At 47.4% G+C, this 11,390-nt stretch overlaps 2 protein-coding genes across 2 annotated transcripts in view; both read left to right on the top strand.

The window, feature by feature from the left end:
- Window positions 1-11: 11 nt before the first annotated feature.
- On the top strand, window positions 12-3,358 carry med27 (mediator complex subunit 27). Its single transcript, XM_041042419.1, has 8 exons — window positions 12-227; window positions 1,469-1,613; window positions 2,065-2,195; window positions 2,398-2,491; window positions 2,650-2,757; window positions 2,841-2,882; window positions 2,960-3,037; window positions 3,149-3,358. The coding sequence occupies exons 1-8, from the start codon at window positions 25-27 to the stop codon at window positions 3,281-3,283; spliced, it is 936 nt and encodes a 311-aa protein (XP_040898353.1). The 5' UTR covers window positions 12-24; the 3' UTR covers window positions 3,284-3,358.
- A 1,975-nt stretch (window positions 3,359-5,333) lies between these two features.
- The window catches only part of LOC121184595 (formin-binding protein 1-like), a 14,014-nt gene continuing 7,957 nt past the window's right edge, over window positions 5,334-11,390 (top strand). The window contains exons 1-8 of the mRNA XM_041042377.1: window positions 5,334-5,363; window positions 5,861-5,976; window positions 6,904-6,954; window positions 8,271-8,418; window positions 9,048-9,110; window positions 9,299-9,394; window positions 10,932-10,946; window positions 11,183-11,311. Coding sequence (XP_040898311.1) covers window positions 5,334-5,363; window positions 5,861-5,976; window positions 6,904-6,954; window positions 8,271-8,418; window positions 9,048-9,110; window positions 9,299-9,394; window positions 10,932-10,946; window positions 11,183-11,311 — 648 coding nt within the window. The remainder of the gene's footprint in view (window positions 5,364-5,860; window positions 5,977-6,903; window positions 6,955-8,270; window positions 8,419-9,047; window positions 9,111-9,298; window positions 9,395-10,931; window positions 10,947-11,182; window positions 11,312-11,390) is intronic.

The raw sequence follows: 11,390 nt of genomic DNA, 5'->3' as shown, positions 1-11,390 counted from the left end.
GCCGGCAGCGGACAAACAGACAAGATGGCGGACGTAGTGAACGTCGGGGTGAATCTGGACGCTTTCTCTCACGCCATTAACGGCATCCAGGCGCTCCGCTCTAGCGTGAGCCGCGTCTTCGAGTCCCTGAAGGACGGCATGAAGAACCGGGAGACGCTGGAGGGTCGAGAGAAGCAATTTATTGCCGAGTTCCAGGACAACCTGCAGGCAGTCAACAGAGACCTCAAGTGAGTCCGTAGCACCAGCCAGACTGCATTCAGATTTCTACTGATTTAAATAACGTCATTTCTAATGTGTTATTTTTGTTATGCTGCTGTAACAACTTAATTTCCCTCCGGGGATCAATAAAGTCTCATCTATTTATCTCTAATTCGGTGAAAATGTCGTCCATAGTCCCCGACTCCATCGGGGACTATGAACAAACACTACATGGTGAATTGTTTTTATGCTGAACTGATCAGAAAATCCTGTAGAAGAACAAGAGCTTTTACTCTTGTATTAATCTGTATCAGCAGAAAATACTGGCGGATGTTAAATGTAATTTGACCGAATTGTGAATGGAATTTGGTATGAGTGTGTAGAAGGTCTTCTGTCCCTTTGTTTAGCTTCTGCCGCAGCTGTGGATATAAATTGGTAATTAAAATACACGTTGTTCGTTTTACTGGTTATTGATCAGAGGAGTTTGTGGATCAGTTTGACGCTGCAGTACATATTTAGGTGTTAGGTGTAACTGATGAGCATGACGTTTTTAAAATGACAGATTTTTGAACAGAGTTTGGAACAGGTTCAGTCAGAAACTTACCATTTTGGATTTTCAGTACCTTCAGTATTTTAGTGTCTCATAATAATTTAAAGATAAAGGCTCCATTAAATACCTTTATTGTCACAACAGATCAAAAGTCTGTTCTGCCAAACAGAAAATGGGTAAATATACAGTAACATGCAAATATCAAATACAGCGAGATGAAAGACAAGTTGTAAAGAGGAAGGAGTGAGTCTAACAGACGGAATAACACGCTCAGCTCGAAAACATTCAGTACAGAGCTCCTTCCTCTTCCTGTCTGACCACAGTCGTATGATGGACAGGTAACACGCCGCACGCTGACTTGATTCTCCACACACAGGTGGTTTCTGAGGGTCGGAGAGACGGATGAACCCCCAAACTCACAGTGTAACAGGAAGTGAGGTTGTGTCTCAGCCTGTGGTGGCCTCCATAGTCTCGCCGTGTCCAGTCAGTCTGAGCACTGTCGGCTCTATCACAGTGCTCAGGCTGTTTCTGAAAGCTGACTTGTATTATTATTATTATTATTATTATTATTTGCTATTGCCATTGAATTATTTAATTATTAAACTGTGTTGGCCAAGTTCTGCCCGGTGTGTGTGTCTGTGAGCTGTCAGTGTGTCTGTGCACAGCTCTGCATGCAGTACCCCACACTGCACCATGTGATATCACCTGTCTGTCTCTCAGTGAGTTGGAGCGACTCAGCGGTCTCGTCGGTCGTCCCTCAGAGTCTCATCCTCTCCACAACAGCGGTCTGCTCAGTCTGGATCCAGTTCAGGATAAAACTCCTTTGTACTCTCAGTTGCTGCAGGCATACAAGTGGTCCAACAAGGTACACATGCTAACATGCTAACAGACTGCGTCACACCAGCAGCTTCAAACTAATGAATATTTACTGAGTCCTGTGAAACAAACACGGACCCTCACATGACTCTGACACTCAGACATTAGATGACAAACACACCTGAGCCCCCCACCCCCCCCCCCCCCCACCCCCCACCCTTTGATGTGAAGTGATCTTTAGTTGATTAACCAGCTGAGTCTCTTTTATCACTGATCCATTAACTAATGACTTTATATTGTGCTAATCTTAGTGATGTCATATTACTATGACGACCAACATCAGGACCACTTCACCTGATGTAAGGAACATACACACAGCTGATCCACAGTCAGTCAGTACGCTCTCACCTCACATACAGCACTGATGATGATGATGGTGATGATGGTGCTGGTGCTGATGACAGTGTGTGTGCTGTGTCTCTGTGTGGATGTGTCCATAGTTGCAGTACCATGCTGGTCTGGCCTCCAGTTTGTTGAACCAACAGTCACTCAAACGTTCGGCCAATCAGATGGGAGCTTCAGCCAAGAGACGGCCCAAAGTCCAGCCCAGTACTCTGGTACTACCTCCTCAGTGAGTACTGCAGTACTGCATACTGAATACTGCTATAATATGACAGTAGCATGTATGTACGTGCGTAGGCAGATGACGAAGAAGATTGACGAATGATTCGCTGATGTTTTATCGCACTGTTCGTTCACACTCTCTCTCCCTCACTGTACTCTAACACTGTGTCCGCGTGTCACTGTGTCTGTGTGACTCTGTCTGCGTACAGGTATGTGGATGATGTCATCGCCCGGATCGGCAGGATGTTTCCTGATATGACCATCGAGCTGTTCAGACCCAATGGGACGTCTGCTGTGCTGCTGGTACTACAACACACAATATAATACACACTGTACAGGTGTGCTGGGGCCAGGTAACAGGTGTGTTCAGACCCCCTGAGACACCTGCAGGTAACCAGACACACATTAACACATACTGTACAGGTGTGTTAGCAGGTAACAGGTATGCGTCTCCCTTTCAGGTGACCCTAGGGAAGGTGTTAAAGGCCATTGTTGTGATGCGTTCGCTGTTCATTGACAGAACCGTTGTTCGAGGTTTCAACGAGAACGTTTACAACGAGGACGGAAAGGTAAGAACTGATACCTGTCTGTCTGTCACAGGGGTAACTTTTCTATCTGTCTCCATGGTAACATGTCTGTCTTTCCTTCACAGCTGGACATCTGGACCAAGTCTCAGTACCAGGTGTTCCAGAAGGTAAGATTCACCTTATCTCACCTGAAATACTAATCTGGCTAAGTGGGCAGAACTCTGATTGGTTATGGTGTTGCTAGGTAACGGATCACGCTACCACTGCTCTGCTGCACTACCAGCTGCCCCAGATGCCCGACGTTGTGGTTCGGTCCTTCATGGTGAGAATCTGATCAATAACCAATTGATCATCAATACCTGTCTGTCTCTTTGTCTACCTGTCTGTCTTATCTGTCTGTACTTGTTTCTCTACCTGTCTGTCTCACCTGCAGACCTGGCTGCGTAGCTACATTAAACTCTTTCAGTCTTCCTGTCAGCGCTGTGGTCATTTCCTGCAAGACGGACTTCCTCCAACATGGAGGGACTTCAGGACCCTGGAGGCGTTTCACGACACCTGTCGCATGTAAACAAACACTTCACCTATTTTTGTTTTTCTCTTTGTATTCTGTGCAGAGTTTGAATAAAGTTTTTGATTTTTTGTAGAGGTGTCTGTGCGTCAATACGTACGGCAGAAACTTTTCAGACTCCTCTGTTTTCACGTCCTGAAGTATTCACACCTCACTCAGCTCCTAGTTGAAGCACCTTTGACCTGACGCTTAGCACCTGGGTGGCCTGTGTCACCAGGTGCCATCTCCATCTCTGGTCTCTCTGTCTCTGTACCTGTCTGCAGATGTCTCTGTCTGTGGTCCTGGCTCCACCCACCTGCTGCTGTTTACTACAATGATCCATTTCTTCTAGAAGCTTCTTGCTCCTGTGCTCTGTCTCCTGTCACAGCTGTAACCTGCTGAGCACAGTGTCCACTCACTGTTCTGGGATCTGAATGCTGTCCCTCTAACATCGTCCACTTCCTGTGTGTATCATGTCCTATATGCTGCATGTCCTTCTCCTCCTCTCCTCCATTCCCAGCTGTCCTATCTTCCTCCTCTTCCTCCTTAAACTTTTTATCAAAGAAGCAGATTTTTTTCTGACACAGCTCAAAGTTTCATTTCATTCTTATTGATCAATGTTCAAAGAGCAACAGGACAGATGTGATCAATTATCTAACCTAACAGCATAATATTTATCAATTAGAGATTCAGTAATCAGCTGCTGTTCATGAACATCAGGACTGATCATGGCGGAGGAGTCGTCCGTTTCCTGCAGAGTCTGAAGCTCTGAGACGATTTAATCACAAACTCCAGAGACCATCCAACAATAATCATTAACCTTTATCAATTATTGATCAGCAGCTGCAGTCACACAGAAACGTTACACAAGCGCAGGCACATTATCATATAAATGAAACATCACTTTATTATTATTCTTCATATTGAGCTGAGTGTGATGAATGCCACCTGGTGACCTTTGACCTTCAACAGTCAGATGACCTGCTGATACGTGATTGGACCACTGAGCGTTTCCTTCAGGATGAGACAGATTTCACTGGAAATCAAACGATCAGCCTGCAAACTGTTCTACTGATACTTCCTGTTTCCTCTGCGTCAAGTTTAAGGACAGAGACGGCTGCACATTAGACAACACTTCATTATACAGCTCTGTATGTTCACAGCAGCTTCCCGATGATGAAGATGATGCCTAACGTCCTGGACTCGCCTGGATGTGTTTCTGTGGGAGGCGGGTCCACAGAGCTCCCGCTGGCCTTCAGCCTGTCAGCACAGTCATGGTGAGTTCAGGGACGTGAGAGAGAGAGAGCCGTGACCAGTTTCCTGTGACATCATCAAGACGCTTCGCTGATTCGCTGCATCTGTGTGAAAGATGGCCGACCAGGTGAATGACGTAAACACATTAGTTCAATATTACTCAAATGTTATTTTAAGCTTTAATGTTAGATCAGTTTAACGTCACTTACACGTTAAAGGTTGAAGTTGTGTTGGTTCATTTTTGAAGCAGCTGGTTCATCATGGTTTTAACGCTGTGATGTAATAATGACGTGATGTTAATGACAGCTGATGCAGTAAAATAACTGACGTCACTGCCGTGTTGTGGAAACAGGGACTGATGGGAGAAGAGCGCCACCTGTTGGAGGACTGACACAGGCGCAGCTGCTCTGCCATTATTAATATATCATGATTATTAGAAGCGTGTTGTGTGTGCGTGTGTGTGTGTGTGTGTGTGTGACAGAGAGAGAGAGAGAGAGAGAGACAGTGGGGCAGGGCTGAAAATGAGCATGCGCAGAAGAGACACGCACACAATCTCAGCATCTCTTCGCTGATGACAAAGAGACCCTGAGGACACGCGCCGCGCATGACCGCGTCCTCTACGCTCGTGCTTCTGCAGATAGAAACAGATACAGGGTGAGACAGACAGACAGACAGGCAGGCAGGCAGGCGGTTCTGTCGGTGGATGTCCGTAGGATGCGCGGGGCGGACAGCGGCGGCAGCGGTCTGCGGTGATCGTTGGGTCGGTACCGAGAGGCGGAGCGGCGAGCAGCCGCAGCGCGAGAGACAGACCGGAGACATGAGCTGCAACTGGGGCACCGAGCTGTGGGTACGTACACCTGTTCACACCTGCTGCACGCGGACATCACCCGGAAACAGACCCCGGGAACACGGTCACCTGGTTAGCTTCACAGCAGCTGTGGTCCGTTATCTACCGGTGAGGAGCCGTGTGTGTGTGTGTGTGAGGCCCTCGTGCTTCTGTCTGCTCTGCCATAGCAACACGGTGAGTGACGACAGCGGCTCGCGCTCTGCGTACTCCATGATGATGCTGCTGCTGCAGCGCGCGACCCGAGACAGAGAACCCCCCCGACACACACACACACACACACTCAGGTCTGACTGTTCATTTTCACTCAGAGCCTCGAAATCATATTTAGTTTCTTTGATAAAAACGAGTTTAGCTTAATTTACTGTTTTATTTCCATCTTCCTCCCAAAGAGCTCAGAGTTCTACTCTCGGATGTTTTACTCTCGTATCGATGTTGAACATAACGACAGATTCCACTGATATAAAACCTGATTCACGTCTGTGTTTTATTGTTTTCAGGATCAGTTTGATAACCTGGAGAAACACACGAGCTGGGGAATCGACTTCCTGGAGAGATACACCAAGTTTGTTAAAGAGAGAGCTGACATCGAGCTGAGCTACGCCAAACAGATCAGGTAGCTGTCACCTGTATGTCAGGTAGCTGTCACCTGTAGGTCAGGTAGCTGTCACCTGTATGTCAGGTAGCTGTCACCTGTAGGTCAGGTAGCTGTCACCTGTAGGTCAGGTAGCTGTCACCTGTATGTCAGGTAGCTGTCACCTGTAGGTCAGGTAGCTGTCACCTGTATGTCAGGTAGCTGTCACCTGTAGGTCAGGTAGCTGTCACCTGTAGGTCAGGTAGCTGTCACCTGTATGTCAGGTAGCTGTCACCTGTAGGTCAGGTAGCTGTCACCTGTAGGTCAGGTACCTGTCACCTGTAGGTCAGGTAGCTGTCACCTGTATGTCAGGTAGCTGTCACCTGTATGTCAGGTAGCTGTCACCTGTATGTCAGGTAGCTGTCACCTGTATGTCAGGTAGCTGTCACCTGTATGTCAGGTAGCTGTCACCTGTAGGTCAGGTAGCTGTCACCTGTATGTCAGGTAGCTGTCACCTGTATGTCAGGTAGCTGTCACCTGTAGGTCAGGTAGCTGTCACCTGTAGGTCAGGTAGCTGTCACCTGTAGGTCAGGTAGCTGTCACCTGTAGGTCAGGTAGCTATGTCACATCGGTTTAAGTTTATTCCTTTATCATCGTACTCTGCATTTAACTCAAAGTGTGTGAACGAAACACACACACACACACACACCTCCCATATCCATTGTGCTTGGACGAGGGATTGAACCGGCGACCCTCTGGTCTCAGGCCGGTCCAAAGTCCAAAGCCTCTTAACTTGACACAGTGTCCTGCAGCCTCAGCTGATAAACTGGAAACATGATGAATCAAGATGATGTACATGTGTCCCTCACTGTCCCTCAGCTGTGGCACGTTGACATGGATTTGTCTCCTCATGTAATTCATCTCTCTGTCTCTGTTTGTCTCTCTCCCCGTCTCTCTGTCTGTCTGCAGGAATCTGTCTAAGAAGTATCATCCTAAGAGAAGCAGGGAGGATGAGAGCAGGTCAGTCTCCATGTTTCCGTCTTTATATGAAATATTTCAGTTCATCATGAATGTGAATCAGTTATTGTTGACTGTGGTCTGATCTTCGTTGGTGTCGCACTCACCTGGAGCAGGTTACGTTCACTGAGCTGCTGACGTGACCTGATGATGTCAGCAGGTGATGATGAGTCGCCTCAGACGCTGCAGGTTCATTCATTTCACTGCTTCATGTTGTGGGTTTTATCATCGTCACCTTTAATGACAAAGTGAAAACTTTGCTCATTTACAGAAATATTCAGGTCAGGTGCATCGCGTTTGCTTCCTTTGTCCATGACACGCATGTAGAACCTGACTGGTTGCAGCGAAACTGTGGAGAGACAGAAATCAGGGCAAAGAAATCGATTTCAGAAACACACAGAGGAAGGATACTGTTCAGGAAGGCGACATCGGACGCCGTGGTCACTGCAGCGTTCTCTGCCGAGGTGGGACGAGCCAGCGGAAGCACGACCGTCTCCGCGGCGCTACATCGGTCGGTGTCCTCTCCTGTCTCTGTGGTCGAGTGGACAGACCGAAGCCGCTCTGAGTAAAGGTCATGTGAGGCTCTGCTGGTTCAGCTTTCAGACAACGCAGGAGTGGCTTCAGGTCTTTGACTGTCCTTGAAAGGCCCAGCCAGTCCAGACCTGGTCCAGACCTGGTTCAGACCTGGTCCAGACCTGGTTCAGACCTGGTCCAGACCTGAGCCACATGGCGTCACAGTTCCACTCACCTGATCCCAGACTAAACATTTACAGACGTGGATGAATTTGTTCCATTAAAGAAAGAAAAATCTGTGTAAGTAATAATTAAAAACAATTTAATGAACATCAGCTGATGAAAGTCGGACACTGGCGTTAGACTGATTCAGCAGAATCAGCTGAAATCAGGCTCCTCAGCTCCTTCAGTAGGTCTCACTGAGACGTCGGGTCAGCAGCTCGTTCTCATGAGGAGCAAACTTCTCCAGCTGTCTCAGGTTTGAAATGTCCACTTTCCTTCCACAGACGTTTGACAGGATTTAGATGAGGACTCATGGAAGGCCACTTCAGAATACAGCCGTGTTTTCTTCTTCTTCTTCTTGGGTGTTTTTAGCTGTGTTTATCCTGTTGGAGGACCCAGGACCTGACACTGGGCGGTGTCTTTCACAAGAAGAAGATTAGAAACTAATTGAGGGTCTGAATACGTTTACAAATGAGAGACACTGAGTCAGGACACGGTCTCAGGTGAACTGTGGGTGGAGACAGGTACACCTGCTGTCTGATTGGTCATCTCAGGTACACCTGCTGTCTGATTGGTCGTTTCAGGTACACCTGGTGTTTGGCGTTTGCTGCGACTCTCCGTCAGCTGAACGAAGTCGCGGTTCACAGAGAGGAACTCGCTGAAAACCTGAACATGCAGATCGTCTGTGAGCTGACTCGATTCACTCAGGAGCTGAAGACTGAGAGGAAGACGGTGAGTAAACAAACAAACAAATAATAAGTCTACACAAATTTAAACATCAAACAGAGACTCTGACTGTGGCGTCTGCATCTGTCTCAGACCATGAGACCATGAGGCGGGAGCTCAGACTGATCCACGTTAACCTGTCGCTTTAATATTTCATATTATAAAGTTTAAATCCTGATCAGTGACGGAGGTGAAGGATCTCAGCAGCCGACTGCAGCCAATCAGAGAGCAGGACACACACACACACACTCACAAAGACAAACACACAGGCACAAACCACACATTACTTCCAGCCAGCAGCTCTGAACACTGGTGTGTGTATGTGTTTATGTGTGTGTGTGTGTGTGTGTGTGTGTGTGTGTTCAGATGTGAAGACGCTGAAAGTCTCAGATTTTTTGTTAATGAAAGAAAAAGAAGGAGTAAAACATAAAATGAATAATTTAAGGTGGAATGAACCTGGAACAGTTCTCATTTGTTACAGCTGAGCAGGTTAGTGGACACTAATAGGCTTTTATTTTGGTGGTCTGTGGATCTAAGCTTTCCTTCCTCCCATGATGCAGTGTGATGAGGGACTGCTGTAAGAACCAGTTTAGCTCAGTATGTTAAGGGCTGACCAGTTTGTGTTTCTGTTACAGCATTTCCAAGATGGCCGCCGTGCCCAGCAGCACATTGAGAGCTCATGGAAACAGCTGGAGTCTGTAAGTGACCTCTGACCCATATAACCCCGCCCATGACCCATATCAGACCTAAGTTTAACCACAAAGATAAAAAAAACAAAAAACTAGAAAACGAGACTTTTATCACGTTAAATATTAAAACACAGTGATGATGTCACACAGGTGAAACGCTGAGGATGTTCCTGTTGATTTGTTGTTTACTTGTTCAGAGTAAACGTCGGTTCGAGCGTGACTGTAAGGAGGCGGAGCGAGCTCAACACGCCTCCGACAGAATCGACCTGGACAGCAAGACGGACGGAGAGAAGGTTTTCAGACATTAACAGAAATATATTCACACTGTGTACGACTCAGTTCACTGTTATTTACACAGCTCCAGAGTCTGACCCCAGATCAGCAGACACCCGGCTCACAGGGGGGAGCCTCCTGCTGAGGGCCGGGCTGGGTGAGAGGAGGGAGAGGAGGAAGATAGGACAGCTGGGAAAGGAGGAGAGGAGGAGAAGGACATGCAGCATGTAGGACATGATACACACAGGAAGTGGACGATGTTAGAGGGACAGCATTCAGATCCCAGAACAGTGAGTGGACACTGTGCTCAGCAGGTTACAGCTGTGACAGGAGACAGAGCACAGGAGCAAGAAGCTTCTAGAAGAAATGGATCATTGTAGTAAACAGCAGCAGGTGGGTGGAGCCAGGGCCACAGACAGAGACACCTGCAGACAGGTACAGAGACAGAGAGAGACAAGCACAGGATGATGGGACAGAGAGGACACAGAGTTAATGACATGGAATAAAAGCTGATAAATGTGAGAGTGGGTCTGAGGAGACAGACAGAAGACGACCGAACCCTAACCCTGACTAACTATAGGTTTAGTCATAATAACTAAAAGTGGAACTACAACTAATTCTAAGCTTTGTCAAACAGAAAGGTTGGTGAACAATATGGGTCCAAGCACAGAACCCTGTGGGACTCCATGACTGACTCTGGTATGAACAGAGAAATCATCACTAACATGAACAAACTGGAATCTCTCTGACTGAGCAGTAACTACTGAAGTCAGCAGAGTCTGTGGGAGAGAAACAGTCCAACGACAAACTGTGAATCACACCATGGAGCTTCCTCTGATTCAGAGGAGCAACAGAGCCAAGGGCCGAACGTAATGAAGCAGCTGTTCTATCAACTGGATGATCTCTGTCTGCTGAGGAAAGTTTAGGCCACTGCTCTGACGCTGGCACATGGCAGCAGAGATAATAAAGATGGAACAGCATCATCACACAGATGCTGCAGTTCATTACTGTAAATTCAAATGTTGTTAAAGAACGATGGGAAAAAACTGTCGGATGCTTCTGTGTCAGGAGTCAGCACCAGATCAGGCTGTGATTACAACAGTGAGTTGGTTTGTTAACATGTAAGAAGCCAGTTGAGTCTAATACTGAATAGAAAGCAGTGTTCAGGTCAGTGTGGGGATCTCCCACTGTAAGAACTTTATCTGTACTAAGCACAGACACAAACTCTGAGTGACAGCAGGTGGATGCTGCACCATCCAAAGTGTGACGGATGCCGTCTCTCCTACTCACACCAGGTTTTCCCCAGAAACTTTTCCAACTGTCCATGAAGGACACGTCTTCTGCTGGACAGCCAGCTCTGACACAGTGTGCTGTGTGTTCCCATGAGTGTATGAGCAGAGCGACAGTCGGGTCTACTTTTCTGTGTGTGGTTGTAACTACACTGCTGTGAATGAGCCAGTGAATGAAACAGCTGATGTCGTGGATGACATGACACTAATCTGAACTCCTGTCTGTCTCTCTGTCTGTGTCTCTGTCTCTCTGTCTGACCTGTCTCAGCGCTGCTCTCTGAAGGTAACGTTCACACACACACACTCACAGTGAACTGTATGGATGTAGCTGGTGGAGCAGGCACTGAGCGACTCGTTATGTCTCATGGATTTAAAATGAACAGAAATGTGGAGAACAGTTTGTGGTTCTAGAGGACGTTCTTCTGTTTCCTCCCTCTGGAACCACAGACCGTTCTGGATTCTGAGCTGTGGACAGACGTAGATTGGAAATGCTGGTTTTTCTGTGTCTGCTGGTTTCAGGCTCGTCAGACTGCTCAGCAGAAACAACAAGCGGCCGAAGAGTCCAGGAAAGACTATGTGACCAGTTTAAACCAGTTTAACCAAGACCAGCACCAGCACTACCACACACTGGTACCAGTTATATACCAGGTAACCCAGCAGTGCCACGTTCTGGTACCAGCCTGTGAACCCTGAGGAATGAGCTGCAGCTGGAACACAAACACAACTC

This window comes from Toxotes jaculatrix, chromosome 7 (genome assembly GCF_017976425.1).
Source record: "Toxotes jaculatrix isolate fToxJac2 chromosome 7, fToxJac2.pri, whole genome shotgun sequence".
In the NCBI taxonomy this organism is placed as follows: domain Eukaryota; kingdom Metazoa; phylum Chordata; class Actinopteri; family Toxotidae; genus Toxotes; species Toxotes jaculatrix.
This window is presented reverse-complemented; position numbering and strand designations above follow the sequence as displayed.

Excerpts from the sequence above, each read along its gene's own strand:
- med27 (XM_041042419.1), top strand. The coding sequence starts at position 25 with ATGGCGGACGTAGTGAACGTCGGGGTGAATCTGGACGCTTTCTCTCAC. Across the intron at positions 2,492-2,649 it reads GGACGTCTGCTGTGCTGCTG|GTGACCCTAGGGAAGGTGTT; the intron begins GTACTACAACAC and ends TCTCCCTTTCAG. Across the intron at positions 2,883-2,959 it reads AGTACCAGGTGTTCCAGAAG|GTAACGGATCACGCTACCAC; the intron begins GTAAGATTCACC and ends TGGTGTTGCTAG.